At 39.9% G+C, this 24,604-nt stretch overlaps 2 protein-coding genes across 6 annotated transcripts in view; both read left to right on the top strand.

Annotated features, from left to right (window-relative positions):
• Positions 1 to 888: 888 nt before the first annotated feature.
• On the top strand, positions 889 to 23,988 carry LOC115756238 (ABC transporter B family member 4-like). Of its 5 annotated transcripts, none has more exons than XM_048282866.1 (13): positions 889 to 1,020; positions 18,062 to 18,436; positions 18,634 to 18,688; positions 18,775 to 18,950; positions 19,063 to 19,284; positions 19,369 to 19,607; positions 19,826 to 20,351; positions 20,444 to 20,717; positions 20,884 to 21,767; positions 21,925 to 22,191; positions 22,322 to 22,585; positions 22,727 to 23,020; positions 23,130 to 23,988. In XM_048282866.1, exons 2-13 carry the CDS (start codon positions 18,131 to 18,133, stop codon positions 23,484 to 23,486), a joined length of 3,864 nt encoding a protein of 1,287 aa, XP_048138823.1. In that variant the 5' UTR covers positions 889 to 1,020; positions 18,062 to 18,130; the 3' UTR covers positions 23,487 to 23,988. The 5 variants fall into 5 exon arrangements, with proteins under 5 accessions (XP_048138823.1, XP_048138826.1, XP_048138825.1 ...); XM_048282869.1 differs by lacking the exons at positions 18,062 to 18,436; positions 18,634 to 18,688; positions 18,775 to 18,950; ... (5 more) ...; positions 21,925 to 22,191; positions 22,322 to 22,585 and adding exons at positions 1,795 to 2,169; positions 2,352 to 2,406; positions 2,502 to 2,677; ... (5 more) ...; positions 5,549 to 5,815; positions 5,939 to 6,202 and having other exon boundaries at positions 904 to 1,020; XM_048282868.1 differs by lacking the exons at positions 18,062 to 18,436; positions 18,634 to 18,688; positions 18,775 to 18,950; ... (7 more) ...; positions 22,727 to 23,020; positions 23,130 to 23,988 and adding exons at positions 1,795 to 2,169; positions 2,352 to 2,406; positions 2,502 to 2,677; ... (7 more) ...; positions 6,343 to 6,636; positions 6,739 to 7,331 and having other exon boundaries at positions 904 to 1,020.
• LOC115756237 (ABC transporter B family member 4-like) overlaps positions 950 to 24,604 on the top strand; it is a 37,872-nt gene continuing 14,217 nt past the window's right edge. The window contains exon 1 of the mRNA XM_048282874.1: positions 950 to 1,020. The gene's annotated coding sequence lies outside the window, so the exon portion shown is untranslated. The remainder of the gene's footprint in view (positions 1,021 to 24,604) is intronic.

The raw sequence follows: 24,604 nt of genomic DNA, 5'->3' as shown, positions 1-24,604 counted from the left end.
CTGACAGTGTAATCGAGAGCGCTATCAACAAGAATTCCTTGTAGTTGGATATGGACACAGCGTGTGAAGTTGCAAATCTGTTCCATGTCAGTTGTTAGGTTTAGCTGAGTTCTGAAGCGACATATTCTTTTCAGGGATTACAAAAACTCTGACAGTGTAATCATCTTTATTTGCTTAACCCCAAAGCAATCTTTACGAGGCATAGATCTTTGAATTGCAAGTGTGACCGTAGATAATAGCATAAGTCAATATCATCCCTCGACTGCTCTTTCAACTTAAAAGTCAACTATAGTTGTAGCCTTGTACTTGTTAATCTTGTACTTCATACTCTGTTTGCATTTACTCATTAGCGAAAAACGGGAAAACACCATTTGCTTTTTCACGTTATTAGTTTGACGTTATTGAGTCGTTTTCCGACCGACAATTGTCTATGTTGCGACGGGAGACGGAAAGTTAACGGTGCTTAATTTGAGGCAACAGTAAAGATTGAGTTTTTTAAAAGCTTTCATTAATTTCAATGTAGCATGATTAAGTAACATAATCAATCATCACGTGAAATTGTCAAGCTCGGACTTCTGATTCCTAAAGCAACTTTAAAAAATGACTCGAACAATGATTCAAATAGAGAAACAGATACTCAAGATTCGGCCAGCTTTGGCCTCAGACTATTCCAACGTTGTTCGATTTTATTAAGGCTCTGCTTTTACACGCGATGTCAAAAGGGAGGCAAATAGGACAAAGAGCTAGAAATACTAATTGTTTTGTTTCTTAGTGGAAAGATAATAATTTTCAAACGTAGTGGCTAATGTCATGTCACTGGGAGTGAGTTGATCCTGACCAGAAAACGACCGATCAATTTCGGGTACAAGGCATGATAGTGCTTGACCTTCAAGTGTTTTTTGTGGGCTTATAATGCAGTAGTCGTTCATTTTGCAGTTCTCAAATCATTCGACGAAGTAGGGGACAATTTCTCATCTGCTACTGGCAGTAAAGGCTACCCCTTTGAGCTCTCTGCCTCTGGTGAGTAAATCCGTTTCAGTGCATGTGCTTTTTTTTTTTTTTTAATTTCTACTTGTTTCTGTTTTGTCTCTTTGTTATGGAAAGAAAATGGCATCTTGGTTTCTGGTTTATATGAGTCTGGTGATGTTGATTATGGTGTTAAACTATGGGGATCTCGATGATGGCTTATTAGATCAGACCCTCTGTGATTGGCCATAGCTTTTTGGGATTTTATAACATGTATAAGATCAGAGAGTTAGTGATTCTTGATATATTATAGTCTACCTCGTCTTTCTTTTTTTAATGCTTCTTGAAGTAGCGTTCTTGAATTTCGAGTTTGGAGATGGGAGTTGGTGTTCTGTCTGACTTCTGGATTAAAAAAAAAAAATGAAGTCACCATGATTTTCTTCCTCCTCTTTGCCAACTGTAGTTCAATTCGTTCCGTTTGGCCTGGTTTTCATGGTTGGCATTTTTGCATAAGCAGAAGCAGATCACACGTTCGTATGCTTGAATGCAGGGAAATTTGGTGTCTCCAGCGTTCTTTAAAAGATGCTTCTTTTGGATTGTTGACTGACTATACTATTGAATATCACACGAGATTGATCAATTATCTTGTAGAGTTCGAGTAATTTGGGCCATCCGGTATATTAGTCCTGTGGTTTTTGGTTGTGGGGTTTTGTCTGGCGGTTTGATTCAGTACATGACTGACTTGTATCTTTTGGAGCATTCGAACCGTTCCACTTTTCTGGCTTGTCTTGTAAAGTATTGATTCCTGTAGCCAACTTTGTTCTGCAGGTGCGAGATAGGCTATGGACATATCCAATAGCTCGTTGACAAGCTAGATATAGTGCTCATCTATTTGTTATAATGTCTATGGAGCGCAGCTCGAACGTGGATATAGAAGTACCTGTGGCTACTAGTTCGATGAGTCGTGCAGAGGCCAAGGACAGACCTGCAAAGAACAAAGAAGATGAGAAAACCAATAAAGTTCCATTTTACAAGCTGTTCTTGTTCGCAGATTTCACTGACGTGGTTTTGATGCTTGTGGGTACAATGGGTGCTGTTGGCAATGGCTTAGGATTGCCCCTCATGGCAGTGCTTTTTGGGCAGTTGATTGATTCATTTGGAACTAACCAGAACAACAGAAATTTGGTACATCTTGTTTCCAAGGTAACAATCTTTGAAGCATAATGTTCATTTTCTGAGGCTAGACCCTGGAGTTCTCGTAATCAGAGTAGATAACATGAATAATAGCATGAAATATAGGTAGCAGATAATCTATTGCGGGTGTCGTTGGTAAGGAACAGGTATTTCCTTCTTACTTATATGTGACTCTCATACTCTGAATTCAGGTATCTCTGAGGTTTATCTATTTGGCAGTGTTTACTGGTGTGACTGCATTTCTTCGTAAGTACAACTCTCGCCCCACCCAAAAAAAAAAAAAAAATGCTGCAGTGTCATTAGCGAGCAGAAATGAACCAAGGAATCGCTTGTTTTGTCAGAGGTGACTTTCTGGATGGTCACGGGAGAGAGACAGGCCACTCGAATAAGGGGATTGTATCTGCGGACGATCCTGAGACAGGACATTGCCTTTTTCGATAAGGAAACAAACACAGGAGAGGTTGTGGGAAGAATGTCTGGTGATACCGTTCTTATACAAGATGCCATGGGCGAGAAGGTAACATTTTGGCTTGAAAGCCAGGCACTAGAGGAGAAGGAAGCACAGAAAATTTTCCTGCTACACCAAGTGAGGGTGTTTTTTATTATTAACTCTCTTGTTTCTGCAGGTAGGAAAATTCATACAGCTCATGTCGACATTCATTGGAGGATTCGTCGTAGCATTCATTAAAGGGTGGCTACTTACTTTGGTCATGTTATCATCCATTCCTCCACTTGTGGTTTCTGGTGGCCTCATGTCACTGATCATAGCCAAGATGGCCTCAAGGGGACAAAGTGCTTATGCGAAAGCGGCAAATGTCGTTGAACAAACAATTGGGTCAATTAGAACTGTAAGTGAATTTAATATATAGAACTCCTTTATTTATAAATTTGACTCTGAGACGACGGCTGTCACTTGGTGCAATTAGGTAGCATCATTTACTGGGGAAAAGCTGGCAATAGCAAATTACAATGAGTTCCTTGAGGATGCATACAAGTCGGGAGTTCGCGAAGGCATGGCCGCTGGATTAGGTCTTGGTACAGCCTTGTTGATTGTCTTCTGCAGTTACGCATTCGCAATATGGTTCGGAGGAAAGATGATTCTGGAAAAAGGATATACCGGGGGTGAAGTACTGAATGTCATCATGGCTGTCTTAGCTGGTTCGATGTTAGTTGCACTTTGGACTTCATTCAACTTTCAATACGTAAATCAGTTGTAAATGGCTTTATTATGTTGGTGCTGCAGCAGACTCATAATAAATGAATTGGTTTGGATTAATCCTCAGGTCCTTAGGACAGGCGTCTCCGTGCATGACTGCATTTGCCGCTGGTCAAGCCGCAGCATTTAAGATGTTTGAGACCATCAAAAGGAAGCCCGAGATCGATTCTTGCGACACCAGTGGCAAGACGTTGGACAAAATTCGTGGAGACATCGAATTTAAGGATGTCTACTTCAGCTACCCGGCCAGACCAGATGAGCTGATATTCAACGGATTCTCTCTTTACATACCAAACGGGACAACTGCGGCCTTGGTTGGACAAAGTGGAAGTGGAAAGTCCACTGTTGTCAGTCTTATAGAGAGGTTCTACGATCCGCGAGCAGGTGAAGTGCTCATCGACAGCATAAACCTGAAGGAGTTTCAGCTCAAATGGATACGGAGTAAGATCGGCCTTGTGAGCCAGGAACCCGTGTTGTTTGCCTCAAGCATCAGGGATAATATTGCGTACGGAAAAGAGAATGCCACTGTCGAAGAGATAAGAGCCTCTGTTGAACTAGCCAATGCGGCTAAATTCATTGATAAATTGCCCAAGGTCCAGAGACGTTTAATTTGATCGCTTTACCTCTAACCTAAGTGAATATCATCGAAATTTGAGTCTAAACTGTTTTTCATCTTTGCATCAAGGGACTGGACACGATGGTGGGTGAACATGGTACTCAGCTCTCTGGAGGACAGAAGCAAAGAGTTGCCATTGCCAGAGCAATTCTAAAAGATCCTAGGATTTTGCTTTTAGACGAGGCCACAAGCGCCCTTGATGCAGAATCAGAGAGGATAGTACAAGAGGCATTGGACAGGATAATGGGTAATCGAACCACTGTCATTGTAGCACACTGTTTGAGCACCGTCAGGAACGCTAATATGATCGCTGTCATTCATCAAGGAAAGATAGTGGAGAGAGGTACTAAAGCATCAATTTTTATCCATATCACGTCTCAAAGGAAAACCTATCCTGCCTAGTTGACCTGATATGAATAATCTGTTTAAACACGGAAACTTCAGATATATAACTTAACGCAATCTCAAAATATTGTGGAGCAAGAGCTGAATTTCTCACAAATTTGATCAGGGACACACTCGGAACTGCTAAAAGATCCCGATGGACCATATAGCCAGCTAATACACCTCCAGCAAGTAAACTCAGACCAACACCAAGCGACAGATGACCAAAACAAACCAGAACATTTCCTTGACGGTAGACAATTGAGTCAAAGAATGTCCTTGGGATCCATAAGTCGGATATCATCGGGTGTGGGAAATAGCAGCCGCCATTCCTTCTCTATCTCGTTTGGACTGCCCCCGGGGTTCAATGTCCCCGATGGTTCACCTGTAAATCCAGAGTCCTCTTCTTTGGAGAAAACAGAAAAAGCTGTGGAAGTTTCTGTTCTTCGGCTCGCATATCTTAATAAGCCAGAAGTTCCCGAGCTACTGATAGGATCTATATTTGCAATCATTGCAGGTGTAATATTCCCCATTTTTGGCATACTATTATCTACTGTGATCAAGACATTTTATGAAGTACCTCATAAACTAAGGAAAGATTCAAAGTTTTGGGCATTGATGTTTATTATTCTTGGCCTGGTATCATTAGTAGCATATCCAGCGAGGACATACTTCTTCTCGATAGCAGGTTGCAGATTAATCCAGCGGATAAGATCAATGTGTTTTGAGAAAGTAGTGCACATGGAGGTGGCCTGGTTCGATGAGCCGAAGCATGCCAGTGGTGTCATTGGCGCAAGACTATCAGCAGATGCAGTAACAGTGCGGGCCCTAGTTGGGGATGCATTATCCCAGCTCGTTCAAAGCTGCGCATGTGCAGTTGCTGGTTTAGTCATCGCTTTTGCAGCTTGCTGGCAATTGGCGCTCATCGTCCTTGTATTGCTCCCTCTGATATTTGCTAATGGATACGTCCAAGTAAAATTCATGAAAGGTTTCAGCGCAGACGCCAAGGTAAGCATTCCATATTCGCCATTTGCGGTCTTAATAATTTATGCGTGTCTGGTAACTGTCCACTTGGTTGTTCAAGAGAGCCAACAGCTGTTGTCCTAAATATTCGGTGCATTGGAAAGATATTCAGATATCAGCAGTGTTAATCAAATTCTCTCCGTTCACAGATGATGTACGAAGAAGCCAGTCAAGTAGCTAGCAATGCAGTTGGAAGCATCAGGACAGTTGCTTCTTTTTGTTCTGAAGAAAAGATCATGCAACTATATGCCAAGAAATGCGAAGGACCGATGAAAGCGGGCATTAGGCAAGGTTTGATTAGTGGAGCAGGGTTTGGCCTATCTTTCTTCTCACTTTTTGCAGTCTACAGCACCTGCTTCTATGCTGGAGCTCGACTTGTCCAGGAAGGCAAGACAACCTTTTCACAAGTTTTCCGTGTAAGTTTGTCTTTTATCGGTGTCCCTGCAGCACTAATGAGTTCTTTGCGCCAAATTATTGAGGAGAGGACTAGTTTAATTTCTGCGCTTCAGTTTATGGTTTATGTACTTTCTGCTTTGCAGGTGTTTTTAGCCCTGACTAATGCGGCCATTGCAATTACTCAGTCAAGTTCCCTCACTCAGGACTCCACCAAAGCCAGGAGTGCAACTGCCTCAGTTTTCGAAATCATCAACAGAGAATCGAAATTAGACCCAAGTGATGAGTCCGGAGAAACACTAGATAATTTGAAGGGAGAAATAGAGCTTCATCACATCAGCTTCAAGTATCCTTCTCGCCCGGATGTACAAATTTTCAAAGATCTTAGCTTGACCATTCATGCCGGCAAAGTAAAGCTTTATGATAACCCTTTCTCTTTTACTTTCAAAAGTTTTTTTCTATTTTTCTCTAAGTTCCAGCCAATTATCATGCGCTAACCCATACTGATGTTAAAACAAATACATAAGGATTGTGATTTTCGCTTTTTCAGACAGTTGCTTTAGTAGGAGAGAGTGGGAGTGGGAAATCGACTGTAATATCTCTGTTGCAACGGTTTTATGACCCTGATTTTGGTCATATCACGCTTGATGGGATCGAAATTCAGAAGCTACAATTAAAGTGGCTTAGGCAGCAGATGGGCCTCGTGAGCCAAGAACCAGTTCTGTTCAATGACACAATCCGTGCCAATATAGCCTATGGAAAGGGTGGAGAGGCAACAGAAGCAGAGATACTGACTGCATCAGAGTTGGCAAATGCCCATATGTTCATCAGCAGTTCGCAACAGGCAAGTCTCGTCCCTAATGTATAGATATAAGCATATTATGCAAGCAATAAGTACGCAAGTTTCCTGAGAAAAATAGTTACCAATATCACTATGGCTATGCAGGGTTATGATACATTGGTGGGCGATCGTGGAGTCCAGTTATCCGGTGGGCAGAAGCAGCGGGTGGCCATTGCACGTGCTATAGTGAAGGATCCGAAGATACTCCTTCTAGACGAGGCTACTAGTGCATTGGATGCTGAATCCGAACGAGTGGTTCAAGATGCATTAGACAAAGTCATGGTCAACAGAACTACGGTTATAGTTGCGCATAGATTATCAACAATAAGAAATGCAGACGTGATCACAGTGGTAAAAAATGGAATGATCGTCGAGAAAGGAAAGCATGACTCTCTGATTAATATCAAAGACGGTTTCTACGCGTCCTTGGTTGCTCTTCACATGAGCGCAGCGTCATCATAATTATGTCATGCGGTACCTGTTCTGTCTATGTCCTACTTTCCCATGTAACAGGTGACCGTACCAGTTTTTCTTGTGCGTACTCTTCATGTATTTCACTTATGTACATCTCCTGCAAGGTGATGAGAAAGAAAGGCAAAAGTGCATTGAAAACACCTAGTTAATGGCAACTACAAAAGTAAGTATATCCATGACAGCATGTTTGTGTTAAAGGTCCTATATAAAATAAAAGGAATTGTGAAGAAAAAGCTCAGCAACTCAGAGCTGCGATTTATAAGTTCTTTAAGGTTCAGCAAATAAGAGGAGCGGATTTAAGTTTCCTGAAGTTCAGCAACTCAAAGCTGCGACCAGTCCGATCTGGTTCCTGGGTCTAGGTTGGAACCGGACTAGACTGGGAACCAATCATCCCACGTTTTTACTTGTATTCCATGGAATATTCATGTTGTTATCTTGTATTTTGGAAGTTGTCCGCATAAATCATATAAAACAGAGTGCTCTCAGATTGATAGCAAGTTGGCCTATTCAGTTAATAGCCACTCTTAAACACTCAATTCGTTTCAGAGCTTTAGAAAAGAAAAGGCCATTTCTCTCGAAAATACCCGTACAGAGAAATAGTGAGATACCAACGGGGGATAGAGATGGGGACTTGTACTCATTGACCAAATGACAGGGAAGCTTTATTTTCCGAAAGGTTTCACACAAGCGGTTGAGTTTCACATCGACGGCTTGCGCACCTGCGTGATCAGAGTTTAGAATTTCCAAAGAATGATAACATTAATCTGTCAGTAGTAGGAATACAGAAGAAAGCATTTGTAAAAGTTGCCAAATGGCCAAGTCTTGTCATTTGCCTTTAATCTTGACCAAGGAATTTGGCAATGAGCCTTTTGCTAAATTAACTGTAATCTATGGAGATCATCTCCAGTGCTTTCTAATCAGAAACTTTAGTATTATCTGACTCTTTCATTGTGCTTCATTGCTTCGATAAGTTCATGCAAACTCGGTCTGAAATGTGAATGAAAGTTTTTTCAGTCAGATGAAGGAAGCTAGTGTGATGGCAGTGAGTTTAAACTTATTTTAGAGAAGACAGCGTTCAATACATGAAAGCTTGTCCAAAAACGCCCGAACAGAATGGCTTAGCAGAGCGCGAATGTGGAAACATTACAGAACTTGGATTAAGTAAGACGTTTCAAACTTCTGTCGTAAGCGCTTTTGGGTTGAGGCATTTGCTACTGCAGTGTGGTTGATCGGCTACCTTCACGGGCATTAGATATGGCATCGCCTTTTGAGAAGCTCTTCAACCAACGACTAGAGACTATTTCGAAACAAAGCTGGATCCACGGTCATCACCTCGTGTTTTCATCGGCTAGAGGCATAAGTATAAGGGTAATAGGTGTTTCTATCCTCTCACTGGACGAGTCTGTATAGCTCGGCCTTTGGTGTTTGATGGAATGACATTTTCTTTCAAGGATCCTGGAAATCTATGTGCTGCTGTATTAAAAACTAAAGACATCTCCATTTTTTGAAATTGCTTTGCAGACCAGATAAACTGTCCATACCACATGAGGATCAATTGCTTGATGCTATGAAAAATTACTCAAACGTAGAATAATTCCATGCGGTGTTGATCAATCTGGTGAATCATTGAATAACTCAACATGTGTAACATCCTCTTCCATCATGATCCCACCTCATGAAGCACTTTCTTCAAGAGCTGGTTTCAAGAACAGCTGATATGACTGTTGTCGGGAGAAGTGAGCAATCAGGTCGGTCAGAGGCCGAACCGAACCTATCTTACCCAACCGGTTTCAAGCCGGTTCACATGGGAACTGGTTTGGTCCCAGGAAAAAAAATTGAGGAACCCTTCTTGATCAGTTCGGTTTCCGAATTTTTAAAGGAGTCGCCCGTTCTACACGAGCATTCACCTTGTCGTGTTCCCAGGTTGAGGCCGAGTTCCCGAGTAGAACCAGTTCAAAACCAAACCCTAGGTTAAGCCCATTTGGACTTAAAGGGAGACATTCTTTGGCCACTCCGCGAAGCAGCGAAAGATCATTAGAGCTCGTGTAAAAATATGGAGAGAGTCGTTGTACGAGAATATGGTTTCACATTGGCGGTGAGCATGGTCCGGATTGGTCCGATTTCCTCAAGTGCCGAGGATCAGAATGGTGGCTCCGATTCCCAATTTCGGGGACCAAGGACCGGACCGAGGTGTTTGGAACTCGGGGACATGATATCCGTTCCTGGGCAGTCCAAAGGAAACGATTGAAAATTAAAATAAGTAAGTTACGCGTGCTATCTTATAGCAATTCATTCTCTCTCATTGTGTCTCCTAATCGACATGAGACAATGAAGAGACAATAACAAGAAAGAATAACTTGCTATAAAATTGTTGAGAAAATGACTTTCTACAAGTAATTGAGGTCTAGTAATCCATCTTCTCATTCACAAAGATGTGATGTGAGGCTAAATTAAGTTTATGTTCATATTTAAAAAAAATTAAAAAATAAAAGATATTTAGGTGGCCAAGTTCCCTCTCCAAGAGGGAACTGGATAAGCCTCTGGGGACCGTACCAACCTGACCGGTCCAGTCCGGGCAGTTCTTGGTTCTATCTATCCATTATACTTAGCCCTACTTCACATACATGATTGGGTCATAGCAAAATTTTATGTGCTAACAATTTGAAAAAAACAATCAGTAAATATGCTAAAACTCAAGCCAACATACTATAGGATGATCATGTAAGAATAGTACATCTTTTTGGAATTGATAAGGATGAAATAGGCGGTCTGGGGACAACACGTACATATATCTTGAGTAGACAAAGTGCTTAGCTCCGTTTGTTTCGCGGACAATGCGATGTTTCTAGAAAACATTTTCTAGCCGTTATTTAGGAAAATGAAGATATTTTTTTATATTTGACTAAAACATGAAAATGAACTGAAAAGTATTTTCTGTTGTTTGGTAAGGAAAATTGTGAATTTTTTAAATGTTTTTATATTTTTAAGTATTTTTATTCTTAATACTTTTATATTTTAAGTATGTTCTATTTTTTTTTTCTCTTTTTTTCTTTTGTTTCTTCCTCCGCCGGTCAATGGCCATGGCCAGCGACCGGCTATAGGCAAGACTTCTACTTGCCCGTGGCCGGCGATTGAGGCTAAACTCGAGGTCTAGCCTCGCCTCAAGCGAGGCCAAGCTTTGGCTCGCTAGATCCGAACAGGCAAGGCGAGGTCGAGCTCAAGGTTGCCAAGGCCAAGCCTCGCCTCGCTCGAGTCTAACGAGGCTTGATCTCGCTTGCTGACCATGGGCGAGTTGGAGCCTCGCTTGTGGCCGGCGATTGACGGAAGACAAAAGAAAAAGATTAAAAAAAATAAAATTATAAAAAAAAAGTTATTAAAAAATTCAAATTTCTTTAAATAGTTCTTAAAAAAATTGTTAAAGGGAAACGAAATTAAAGGAGTGGATGGAGGAAAGAGAGGGAAAATGTTTTTCTAGGAAAACTTTTTCTCCACTTTTGAAGGAGCTTTAATTTCTCTAAAGCCGTAATTGGAAGAATTCTCCGTTCATAACGGGGCATGGCGAAGAGGTAATCAAAATTGATTTGTAACATAGGCCTGTGCTCTGCCATGTTTTCACCTTAGAGAAAGAAAAGAACATGTCACCCTCCCAAATCCAACAAGAATGGAGAAATGACACGGTTATTCTTCTACCTGAAGGGCGCAACCTCAAATACAAACCAACAACCCATTACCAAAATATATATCTCAATTTACCAGCAGGTTGATTATGACATCGGAGTTTCTATAATCCATCAAAAGAATATATACATCACCAAACAAACAACTAGAAAGAGCAAACTCATCTTAGTCATATACAGCTTAGATATATACAACTAACTAAGCTCATGTTTAAAAAAAAAATCTCTATTGGAATGCCCCATATAATAACACAATATTCGTGCTTTATTTACCGATAACCAAGGAACATGGAAAATATTTAAGATGAATGGCATGAGCAACCACAATCCAATTAGTAATGCATCTTTTCTAAATAAATCGAGTATCTATTATGCACATATAAAGCAATACTAGGAACTCATCACCCAAGACAAATACACATATCAAATCAGACGTGAGTTGATTCATTTCAATAAAACTTTATACAAAACAGAAATACTCATTTAATCCACCATGACAATTCAAAAAAATAATGATCAAAGTCCATTGATCAATGTCTATCAAATCATTCATCAATGGTCCATTCCATTGACCAATTTATCACTCAATATCTAACTATGATCACAGCATAACGCCCGGTGACAAGGCGACCAAGATTCCCCTTCGCAATGTCTCTACTTATTATCGGCCTATAATTATCCTCCCACACCTAAAATCCAATCTAGAATCAATCTCATAAACCAAAATATATTTCACAAACCATAAAGATAACATTTTGCAACTCAACTCATCCTTCAAAAGTACATTTAATAAAGCATTTCTCATATCATTTTAGAATTCATTTCTTAAACCAGATTCGCAAAGCAACACACACACACACACAGATATATGTATAAACTTTCACAATACTACTCATAGCACCTTCTAAAACCATTCATAAAAAATAAAAAAAAAGTACATGCTCGATGATCTAAATTTTATATCTAACCCGGATCACTTTCGAAATATGAGTTTACAAAATCAAAGAAGAGATAACACCACTCACTTGTGAAAGCCTAAAACCAAATTACCAAGGTTACTCGAATGGCTGAACTCACCATCAAATAAGCGAGAAACAAAATAAATATCAAATGAAACACTGCCTCAATTATGAATCACCAAAACTAGGCTTAATCACCGGCAAAACAACTCTTACGCACCAACAAAACGCTTGTTCAAAGCAGATATTCAAAACTTTAAAATTTCGCTCCAATTAAAACGTCACTTCAAATCAATTTCTCATCAAAATCCGTGGCTCTACAACACTATAAAATAATATATCATTTTCATGTGACCCCATAGCTTAACAACTCCAAAATCGGATCCCACGGTTCAAAATTCACTTCCTCGATTTTCTCCGGTTAGGTTAACAAAGGGTTCAAATCCTTATCGGGGATTGCGAAATGAAAGTCAATTTGGCTCGGCGAGGTCGCGGTAGCGTGTTCGCACAAAAGCCATCTTTTCCTTTTCCTTTCCTTTCTTTCCCTTTCTTTCTTTTCTTTTCTTTCTTCCTTTCACCTTTCTGTACGTGCTCAACTTTTATCCAAGGCGGAAGAGTCCATTTTTCCTTCTTTGTTGACCTAGCGCTCAACATTACAGAACATGACCTGCTGACAGCCATTTGGTACAACGTGCATGCATGAGATTGATCCAGCTGGACCCTTTATCATTGCTCATTAGACTCGGCAGCATCAAACTCAAGTTCACTTACACATCCGGTGTTCAATACATGGAAAAAATTGCCAAAAGAGCCCTAAATTTATTGTAATTATTTCATTTTAATCTTAGATTTTGTTTTTTTTCCTTCCTTCTTCCTCCATTCGAAAGCTAAGGTCCAACGACTAGCCATAGACGAGGGCTGGCAAGGTCGACCTCGTCGACCCACGGTAAGGGCAAGCCTCACCGGCCCCGTCCTCGGGCCGATTGTGGAGGTCCGGTGACCAGCTAGAGGAAAAAGAAAGGGAAGAGAAAAAAAAAAGACAAAGAAAGAAAAAAAGAAATATAAACAATAAAATAATTGAAAAGATATTATAATATTATAAAATTCTTGATGTTAGCATTGGTTGCGCCTCATTAGCAATTCTAGCCGACATTGGTCGGAAATGACTGAATTTACACTCATACAAAAGGTGAAGGACTGAATTGAGAAAAAATAAGATTAAATTGACATAATTACAATAAATTTATGATTTTTTTGTAATTCTCCCTCGTTATGTTGGGGAGTGAACTGAGAGCCCTCCTTCCTGTAGCAAACGTGGAAGCGTGACCACCGCATTATTTGCAAAACTCAACCAAGTATAGTTTCTTTGAAAATAAATTCCTTTGAAAATATTTTCTAGCAAAGTCTACTTCTCGTTAAACGAACGAACCTTAGTGGGCTAGTTAACAATTTAAATAATTCTCATCCATTTTCTCTCAAAATAACTATCCCCTCTTCCATCTATCTTCTATATTTGCTCAAACTCAAACAACTATCGCATAATATACCCGAAATCTTTGGATTGCAAGTGTAACAATGAAAAGATAAAAGTCAATATCATCCCTCAACTAGTTCACTAACTTAAAGTTAATAGTAGCTATAGCGAGAGCATTGTCAAAATTATCTTAGACCTATTGCAATTGTCCTAATTCAATCCTAAACCTTTTGCATTTGTGTCAATTTAGTCATTCCGGTCAAATTTGATAGGAAATTGCTGATGTGGCAATTTTTACATAGAATTTTAATACTTTTTGAATTTTTTTTCTTTCCTATCTTCTTCTTCCTCCGGCCAATCGCCGAGGTTCGATGGTTCGCAGGCTATTGGCGAGGGCGAGCCTCGTCCGGAGATGGCGACGTCGCACCTCACCGGGGGTGGGTGAGTCGCTTGAGCAATTGGCTAGAGGGAGAAGAAGATGGGAAAAAAGAAGAAGAAAAAGAAAATAAATTCAATAATATATTAAAGTATTATTTAAAATTGCCACGTCAATATCGGCAATGCCACGTCAGCAATATCCGGCTAAAATTAGTTAGATGAACTGAATTGACGCAAATACAAAATTTTAAGACCTGAATTGGCATAAACTCAAAAAAAATTGGACTAAATTTGCCCAAAAAAAAAAGAATTTAGGACTGAATTGACACAATTGAAATAGGTTTAGGACTTTTTTGGTAATATTCCCTAGATATAGCCATTACTTGTTAATTTTATATTTTATGGTTAATATCATGGAAAATCCCAAACAGGTACACATGTGACAAATTTATCTCGAACTATTTTTTTATCATGAAATACCCCAAACTAGTATATCCGTGACAAATTCACCCCAAACTATTTTTTTGCCCTTTAAAAACTCTAAACTAATACTTTTGTGATAAGTTTACTAAAAACTAATTTTTTAACCAAGAAAAACCCCCAATTTAGTACACCTATGACAAATTTATCCTTCGTTAAATTGGATTAATAACACGAAAAAATTCCAAATTGATAACCTTGTGACAAACAAAAGGTAAAAATCCCAAACTGGTACACTCATGAATTGTAACATACCATCCAATTTAACAATTTGACAGGTAGATTTAACAAAAATTAATGGAGAGTAAATTTATTACAAGCGTACCGGTTTGGGGTAAATTTATCACAAGTATACCAGTTTGGGCTTTTTGATGGTCAAAAAAATAATTTGGGGTAAATTTGTCACAGGTGTAACAGTTTGGGATTTTCTATGATATTAACCTTATATGTCATACTTTGAAAAATCTGTTTAATCATGTTTGCATTTGCTTATCGGAGAAAAACAGGAAAAAAAAAACATTTTCTTTTCGCTTTTTCTTGTTTTTAGTTTAACCTTATTGAGTTGTTCACTTTTACCTCCATGCCAAGGTTTTATTTTCAAAAGGTTTTTGGCTTCCATTAAACATAACACAATCCATCTGCCCAAGCTCCCAAGTCTCCCTACTTTGTATTTTGGTTATGGCAAAATTCTAGCAGCTATAGCATCCAGATTCCAAACCGGATGCCAGAAGACTTAAGACTTGGTCCATAAGTATTAGTTCATGTTCGACAGATTTATCATTCAACATGTTAGGAATTTGGCTCACTTAAATTGAACCGAATTGATACAACTTGATAAAATCAATGTTTCGATCGAAAGTATGGGTATTTGTAATTCTAATTGTCACCAATTTTTATTTTTTTTAGCCTTTTCTCTTTTGTTCTCGCTAGACCTTAACTTAGCACTTTATTGGTGAACCATTGAACGACGCGCTTTGCACGGATTTTGACTTGCAATGCTTGTTATTTATAATCAAAGAAAATATGTTCAGCACACAAAATTTGACGAATTATTCAAACTATGGTATAAAAAAGCTAGTCACTTTTAATCTTTATTCTGTTACTAATAGCCTCCATTGAATCTCGAAGATAGTTGAAAAAGAAGTTGAAAATGAGAAGAAAAGAATAACAAAAGAAAAAAAAAACAAAGGAAACTCTTGTAATATTTTGAAAAAAAATAATGATAAATCAAACAAATAAAGCTATTTAAAATATTTATATAATTGCCTTAATAAATGAGGAAGTACATCAAAATTAAACAGAAACTGAATTATGCCATTTAAGTCCACAATATCCAATAATGACATTAAACATTTAAAGGTACAATTACGATATATTTGTATATACTACACAAAATTCGTACATGAGATCTTAAGAGAACTACATATTAATAGATTTGGAAGGCATAAAACAGAGATGTATCATAATAGGTGCGGGGTTCGACTCCCACGCTTGGCAAAGAGACAAAATAAAAGTCAAAAAGAGGGGAGTTAAAAATAGGGCAGATAGAAAAAACAAATTAAATAGATATTACTATTGCTAAGGCGGCCACGACTTTTATGGTCAAGCGCACGAAACTTTTTCTGGCAACGAAGAGGAGACCATTCGAGTCTTAGTCACACTTTTAAAAGCAAGACTAGAAAGGGACCGTCGGTTATGATATATTTAAAAATAGACATAAGATCCGATATTGCGAGACTCGATGAGGGTTTATCTTTTCTCATGCATTAATGATTTGATCTTTTGAGTATTTTTCTTTCATATTCCGGTTGAAACCTCACTCGAGCTTTACCTTTTCTTGAGATAATTACCAAATCAGTCCTAAACTTATTGTACGGATATCAATTCAGCCATAAATTTTCAAATTTATCAATGCAGTCTTGAACCTTTGTGTGAAATTTCAATGCGGTTCTTCTTATCAACTACTACAAAAAATTGCTAAGATGGCGTTCAATCATTGTAGGCCATCCTACATGGAATGACGACATGAATAACTTATGGATCTCCACGTCAACAATTTCTAGTGGCAATTGGCTGGAGAGATTGCATTTATATTTCACGCAAACATTTAGGACTACGTTGGTAAAATTGAAACTTACATAATTGAAGTGGCATACAACAAGTTTCTGACTGAATTAGTAATTGTCCTCCTTTTCTCTCGACTTTTTTTCCTTTTTCTTTTGTCGGTAGGGTTCCTCTTTATCGTTGAGAAGCTGAAATGACGTTCACTTTCGAACTCCACTGCCAGCGGCATTCCCGATTGTTTCTGCTAGCTTTTACGGCATAATAGTCCTCTTTTAGTCTTTAGCGCCATATCATCATCATCATAGATTCACGTTCCAAAGCTTCTATCAATTTCATCTAAACATAAAATTGTCGTAAGTAACATAACTAATCCTCATGTGAAATTCTAATACTGTAGTCCCGCCTCACGTTAATCTCACCTACCATTAATCTATACATGCTAGGGGCTAAGCGAGTTGGGATAAGTTTTTAAGAAACAGAATAATAACTAAATAGAGAACAGGTAGTCAAGATTGACCCAGCTTTGGCTTGGCAAGGGAAAATTGTCCAATAAGTCCTAAACCTATTATACGGTGGCAAATTCAGTCCTAAACATTTTGAAGTTCTTAACCTTTTGAAATTTTTGATGATTTGACAATTTAGTTCTATTGGCGAATTATGCAAATAATATGTTTATGACTAAATTGACAAAACTTCAAAAGGTTTAGGACTAAAATGACAAAATTTGAAAGTTTTAGTATTGAATGGACTACCGTACAATAGGTTTAAGACTTTTTGGATAATTATCTCGGCCTTACACTTTTCAAATATCGAGAATCATTGGTACTTGCCGGCGTGATGAACAATTCAGTTTATGTATTGTGGCGAGTCAATTGTTGCGGATCTTTTTAAAAGGCATTGCTTTCACCCACTACACATTTTGATGCCTACAAAAGAAGAAGCAAAAGACGAGCAACTAGAAAGTACCATTATGTTATTGGGATTCTCACCGACAAGACATGTTACATAAGCATTTATATAAACAAAAGATAGTACACAACTACTATGGTTGACACAAGAGAGAGTCCCAGTGATTGTGACCAAGAAATGAGTGACCGATCTTTCGGTTATAAGGCACAAAGATGCTTGGCCCTCAAAGCATTTTCAGTGGGCTTTACAACTGAATTGCAATCCGCAAGGCATTGGATGAAGTAGGGGCGATTCCTCAGCTACTACCGGCATTAAAAACTACCCTTTTGAGCTCTCTGGTGTACTAAGGTATCGCACTGAATTCTTTTCAGTTAGTTTTTTCTGCTCTGTCTCTTTGTTGTGGAAAGAAAATGATGTTGATTATGGCGTTGAAGCAGGGGAGTAATTAGTGATGGTCGATCAGATCAAACCCTCTGCGGTTGGCCATTGTGGTTGGCGTTGGCAACTTCATAACTTGTATAAGATCAGAGAGTTAGTGATTCTTGATATATTATAGTCTACCTCGTCTTGTTTTTGTAATGTTTCTTGAAGTAGCATTTCTTGAATTTTGAGTTTGGTTGAAAGGCCTTAACATTGGAAAAGGAAGAGTATTGGTTTAAGGCGGAAGATAAAGAAACCACTCTGGATTTAGTTGGAGATCCTTTTTCAGCTTCTGGGTAAAGAAAAAAAAACTACCATGATTTTCTCCCTCCTTTTTGTCGTCTGTTGTTTAATTCGTTCCGTTAAGCTTGACTTTCCCGGTTGTGTAAGCAGAAGCAGACCAGAGGTTGGTATGCTTGAGCGCAAGGAAATTTGGTATTTCCAGTATTCTTTAATTATTGTTAACTTGGATGCGGCTGTGGTACTAAAAGATGCTTGTTTTCGCTTGTTGACTGACGACACGTATTCGAGCGTTCTACTTTCCTGGCTTGCCTTGTAAGTTATTGATTCCGGTAGCTGACTTTCTTCTACAGATGCAAGATAGTTTCTGGACAAACTCAATGAAGTAGTTGCGAGCAATATATGGTGATATTCTAGCTGGTATGATGTCTATACGAAGCAGCTCGAACGTGGATGTAGAAATGCGTGTAGCTACTAATTCGACAAGTCATGCAGAGGCCAAGGACAGGCCTGAAAAGAGCAAAGACGATGAGAAAACTAATTCAGTTCTCTTTCACAAGCTGTTCTTGTTCGCAGATTTCACCGACATGTTTTTTATGCTTGTGGGTACAATGGGTGCTGTTGGCAATGGCTTAGGCATGCCCCTCATGACAGTACTTCTCGGGCAATTGATTGATTCATTTGGAACTAACCAGCACAACAAAAATGTGGTCCACCTTGTTTCCAAGGTAACAACTGTTGAAGCCTAATGTTCATATTCTGATGCTAGACGCTAGAATTCAAGTCATCAAAGTACTTAACATGAATAAGTTATTCATAAAAGCATGAAAACAGGTACCTGGTTGTCAATTCTATGTGTCTTTACTCATAAGGAGCAGTCTATCCTTCTAAATGATATGGTACACTCATCACTCTGTGAATCCAGATATCTCTGAAGTTTATCTACCTGGCAGTGTTTACTGGTGTGATGGCATTTCTTCGTAAGTATATCTCTCCCCAAAAAAGAAAGATCCTGGAGTTTGCATCAGCAAGTGGGAATGAACTGTGGAATCACTTGTTTTGTCAGAGGTAACTTTCTGGATGGTCACGGGAGAGAGACAAGCCGCTCGGATTAGGGGACTGTATCTGCGGACTATACTGAGACAGGACATTGCCTTTTTCGATAAGGAAACAACGATGGGAGAGGTTGTGGGCAGAATGTCTGGAGATACCGTTCTTATACAAGATGCCATGGGTGAGAAGGTAACATTTCTAAATGGAAGCCAGAACTAGAAGAGAAGGAAGCACGGAAGATTTTTCCTGCCACACAGCAAGGGATGGTGTCTTATATTTTTAAACTCTGTAATTTCTGCAGGTAGGAAAGGTCATACAGCTCGTGTCGACATTCATCGGAGGATTCATCATCGCATTTACCAAAGGGTGGCTGCTTACTTTGGTCATGTTATCGTCTATTCCTCCCCTTGTGGCTTCTGGTGCCCTCATGTCCCTGATCATAGGCAAGATGGCATCACGGGGACAAAGCGCTTATGCAAAAGCGGCAAATGTTGTTGACCAAACAATTGGGTCAATTAGAACTGTGAGTCCATCAAACATATAGAACCTTTTGATGTAAAATTTTGACTCTGAGATGATGATGATGGCAGTCACTTGGTGCAATCAGGTAGCATCATTTACTGGGGAGAAGCAGGCTATAGCAACTTACAACAAGTTCCTTGTGGATGCATACAAATCAGGAGTTGACGAAGGCATGGCCGCTGGATTAGGTCTTGGTACAGCCTTTTTGATTATCTTCTGCAGTTATGCACTGGCAATATGGTTCGGAGGAAGGATGATTCTGGAAAAAGGATATACCGGGGGTCAAGTACTCAATGTCATTGTCGCTGTCTTAACTGGTTCAACGTTAGTTGCACTTTGGACTTCATTCAACTTTTAATACATTGATGAGCTATGGATACATGCTACTCCGTTTCAACGGAAAGCTAATAATTGATTATTTCAAATCATGCAAGCAATAGGATCTTTACATTGGAGAGAGATTAGACAGAAATCAATTTATAGCATTATTTAATTTGTGTTACAGCAGACTCATAAATGAATGGGTATGGCTTTCTTCTCAGGTCCTTAGGACAGGCTTCTACCTGCATGACCGCATTTGTCGCTGGTCAAGCTGCAGCTTACAAGATGTTTGAGACCATCAACAGGAAGCCCGAGATCGATTCTTGCGACACCTGTGGCAGGACGTTGGAAGAGATTCGTGGAGACATAGAACTTAAGGATGTTTACTTCAGCTATCCGGCCAGACCAGATGAGCTGATAGTCAATGGATTCTCTCTTTCCATACCAAGCGGGACAACTGCGGCCTTGGTTGGACAAAGTGGAAGTGGAAAGTCCACCGTGATAAGTCTTATAGAGAGGTTCTATGATCCGCAAGCGGGTGAAGTGCTCATTGACGGCATAAATCTGAAGGAGTTTCAGCTCAAATGGATACGGAGTAAGATCGGCCTTGTGAGCCAGGAACCTGTGTTGTTTGCATCGAGCATCAAGGATAACATTGCCTATGGAGAAGAGAATGCAACCATGGAAGAGATAAGAGCTGCAGCAGAACTAGCCAATGCTGCTAAATTCATTGATAAATTGCCCAAGGTTTTTAGATATTTAGTTTGATCCTTTTACCTCTACGCTAAGCGAGATTCATTAAATTGTGAGTCTCAACTTCTTGTCATCTTTGCATCAAGGGACTGGACACGATGGTCGGTGAGCACGGTAGTCAACTCTCTGGAGGACAGAAGCAAAGAGTTGCCATTGCAAGAGCAATTCTAAAAGATCCTAGGATTTTGCTTTTAGACGAGGCCACGAGCGCACTTGACGCAGAATCAGAAAGGATAGTACAAGAGGCATTGGACAGGATAATGGCACATCGAACCACTGTCATTGTAGCACATCGTTTGAGCACTGTCAGGAATGCTAATATGATCACCGTCATTCACCAAGGAAAGATAGTGGAGAGAGGTACTAAATCATGAATTTTTAGCCATAACATGTCTCAAATGAAAGCCAATTCCTGGTTGACCTGATATGAATATCCTGTTTGAATGGTGGGAACTTCACATTTATAATCGAGTGCAAGCTCAAAAAACTGCAGAGCAAGAGCTAATATTTTCGCAAATTTGATCAGGTACACACTCAGAACTGCTAAAAGATCCCAATGGAGCATATGGTCAGCTGATACGCCTCCAGCAAGTAAACAGAGAGCAAGACCATGCGACAGATGATCAAAATACACCAGAAAATCTCCTTGACGGTAGACGATCTAGTCAAAGAATGTCCTTGTTGAGATCCATAAGTCAGGGATCATCAGGTGAGGGAAGTAGAAGCCGCCGCTCCTTATCTATCTCATTTGGTCTTCCCACGGGACTGAATATCCCCAATGGCGCACCTGGAAATCCAGAATTCTCTTCCTTGGAGAAAACAGAAACAGCTGTGGAAGTTTCTATCCGTCGTCTCGCATATCTTAATATGCCAGAAGTTCCCGTGCTACTAATAGGATCTGTTTTTGCAATCATTGCGGGTATCGTATTCCCCATTTTTGGTGTACTAATATCTAGTGTTGTCAAGACATTTTATGAAGAACCTCATAAACTAAGGAAAGATTCAAAGTTTTGGGCATTGATGTTCGTGACTGTCGGCCTGGTGTCATTAGTGGCATATCCAGCAAGGACGTACTTCTTCTCGATAGCAGGTTGCAGATTAATCCAGCGGATAAGATCAATGTGTTTTGAGAAGGTGGTGCACATGGAGGTGGGTTGGTTCGATGAGCCGGAGCACTCCAGCGGTGTCATTGGCACAAGACTATCAGCAGATGCAGCGACAGTGCGGGCCCTAGTTGGGGATGCAGTAGCCCAGCTCGTTCAAAACAGTGCATCTGCAGTTGCTGGTTTAGTCATCGCTTTTGCAACTTGCTGGCAATTGGCGCTCCTCATCCTTGTGTTGCTCCCTCTGATATTTGTTAATGGAGTCATCCAAGTAAAATTCACTAAAGGATTCAGTGCAGACGCCAAGGTACACATTCCTTAGTTCGCCATTTACGGTCCTAATAACTTATGCATAGACAGTCAGTGTCCACTTGAGTGTTCAAGAGAGACAACAGCTAAAAATTGCCATAACTGCATAGATATTTCAATATCGGCATTGTTAAGCAAAGTCTCTCTGTTCGCAGATGATGTACCAGGAAGCAAGTCAATTAGCTACGGATGCAGTTGGAAGCATCAGGACAGTTGCTTCGTTTTGTTCGGAAGAAAAAATCCTGCAACTTTACGCCAAGAAATGCGAAGGGCCGATGAAAGCAGGAATAAGACAAGGTTTGATTAGTGGCGTCGGGTTTGGCCTATCGGTCTTCATACTTTTTGCAGTCTATGGTACTTGCTTCTACGCTGGAGCTCGACTTGTCCAGGATGGCAAGACAACATTTTCAGGAGTTTTCCGTGTAAGATTATCTTTTCCTGTTTTGTCAGTTTCCCTGAAACCTTAAGGAGTTCATTGAGCCAAATATTTAGGAGAGGACAACTTGAATTCCTGCATCTCATTTGATGATTTATTTATTTTGTGCTTTGCAGGTGTTCTTTGCTCTGACCATGGCAGCCACTGCAATTACCCAGACAAGTTCCCTCTCTCAGGACTCCACCAAAGCCAGGAGAGCAACTGCCTCGGTTTTCGAAATCATCGACAGAAAATTGATAATAGACCCCCGTGATGAGTCCGGAGAAACACTAGAAAATGTGAAGGGTGAAATAGAGCTTCATCACATCAGCTTCAAATATCCTTCTCGCCCAGATATACAAGTTTTCAAAGATCTTAGTTTGACCATTCATTCCGGCAAAGTAAAGCTTTATGATAATCAGTTCACTTTTTCTTTTAACGATCTATTTCTGTTCTTATCTAAGTTCCAGCCAATTATTATGTGATAAACACATGCTGAGATTAAAACATGCACATATTGGACTGTGATTTTGCTTTTTCAGACTGTTGCTTTAGTAGGAGAGAGTGGGAGTGGGAAATCGACTGTAATAGCGCTTTTGCAACGGTTTTATGACCCCGATTCTGGCCACATCACACTTGATGGGATCGAAATTCAGAAGCTTCAGTTGAAGTGGTTTAGGCAGCAGATGGGCCTTGTGAGCCAAGAACCAGCTCTGTTCAATGACACAATCTGTGCCAATATAGCCTATGGAAAGGATGGAGAGGCAACAGAAGCGGAGATATTGACTGCATCAGAGTTGGCAAATGCCCATAAGTTTATTAGTAGTTTGCAACAGGCAAGTTTATCTCGTCTCTTGCATAAGATAGACATATGCAGATTAAGCAAGCAATAACTACCGATGTTTCCCGAGAATCGTAGTTACTGGTATCACAATGACTATGCAGGGTTATGACACATTGGCAGGCGAGCGTGGAGTCCAGTTATCCGGTGGGCAGAAGCAGCGGGTGGCCATTGCACGTGCTATAGTGAAGGATCCGAAGATACTCCTTCTCGACGAGGCTACCAGTGCATTGGATGCTGAATCCGAAAGACTGGTTCAAGATGCATTAGACAAAGCCATGGTCAATAGAACTACGGTTATAGTGGCGCATAGATTATCAACAATAAAGAAGGCAGACGTGATCGCGGTGGTCAAAAATGGAGTGATCATCGAGAAAGGAAAGCACGACTCTCTGATTAACATCAAAGACGGTTTCTACGCATCCTTGGTTGATCTTAACATGAGCGCGGCGTCATCCTAATTATGTTTTTGTGCTACCTGTTTTGTTTATGTCCTCCCTTCCCATGTAGCAGGTGGCCATGCCAGTTCTTCATGTGGGTTCCATGATGTAATTCACCTGCAAGGTGATGAGAAAGAAAGCCAAAAGTGCATCGAAAGGCCTATGCTCCATCATGTTTCCACTTCAAAGCATTAGATTGATGCAGCTTGACCCTTTTTCTTTCTAGTTAGATTCTTCTCCGCATATTAAACTCACTTTCACTTGCACATCCTGTGTTCCATGAGTTGGAAACTGAACTGAGAGCCCTCCCTCCAGTTCGCCGAGCTTTTCTGGTTCCTGCCTTGCTTTGCTCTGCTTTCTCGCTTCTCCATAGGTGTGTTCTCAGATCGTTGTTACATACCTGAATTGAAGTTTTCAGTTCCATGGCGGGTTCGGCTGCTGCAGGTGTTTTATATTGCTTCGCCATACTTTTCCTGATCAAATGTTGCGATCAAACAAAAGGAGGGGCTCATTTGTGGTCTTCTAAATTAGACCTGCCATTTACATGCGAACAGACAAAGTGCAGACACTGCAGAGCGCTTCGCCAGATTATGATCCCCGATCTGTATAGCGCTTCGGCGAATTAGCACATGAACTTCATTCGCCGAAGGCGATCACATTTGCAGAACCTAAATCTACAAATCATGGCATCCCTTTCTTCAAGGGTCGATGCCAAGGTAAGAAGAAGAACAAGGACTTTTGGCTTCCATTTACACAAAACAAACTCCACCTGCTGAATCTCCCTTGTCTCCCTACTTCTTCATATTTTCATTATGGTAAAATTCAAGAGTCCATGTAGCGTCCAAATTCCAAACAAATGCCAAAAAATTTGCGACTTGAATCATAAGTATCGATTAATGTTCAAATAAATTTACTATTCAGATACTCCTTATTGAATCGGATTAATACGAATCGGACGAAGTTAGTGTACCCTTCGAAGTATGGGAATTTGTAATCCTAAATACCACCATATTTTCACCTTTTTTTCCTTTTTTTTTCTCACTAGGTTGCGCGTATCTATGTGCATGCATGGATACGCTAGACCATAATTTAGCAATTTATTACTGGATCATTAAATTGATTCATTTGTTTCATCACTA

The sequence above is a fragment of the Rhodamnia argentea genome, chromosome 7, assembly GCF_020921035.1.
Source record: "Rhodamnia argentea isolate NSW1041297 chromosome 7, ASM2092103v1, whole genome shotgun sequence".
Taxonomy (NCBI): domain Eukaryota; kingdom Viridiplantae; phylum Streptophyta; class Magnoliopsida; order Myrtales; family Myrtaceae; genus Rhodamnia; species Rhodamnia argentea.
Note: the sequence above shows the minus strand (reverse complement) of the source record. Positions and strands in the feature narration are given on the sequence as shown.

Excerpts from the sequence above, each read along its gene's own strand:
- LOC115756238 (XM_048282866.1), top strand. The coding sequence starts at position 18,131 with ATGATGTCTATACGAAGCAGCTCGAACGTGGATGTAGAAATGCGTGTA. Across the intron at positions 18,689-18,774 it reads TGGTGTGATGGCATTTCTTC|AGGTAACTTTCTGGATGGTC; the intron begins GTAAGTATATCT and ends TTGTTTTGTCAG. Across the intron at positions 22,192-22,321 it reads CATTTTCAGGAGTTTTCCGT|GTGTTCTTTGCTCTGACCAT; the intron begins GTAAGATTATCT and ends TGTGCTTTGCAG.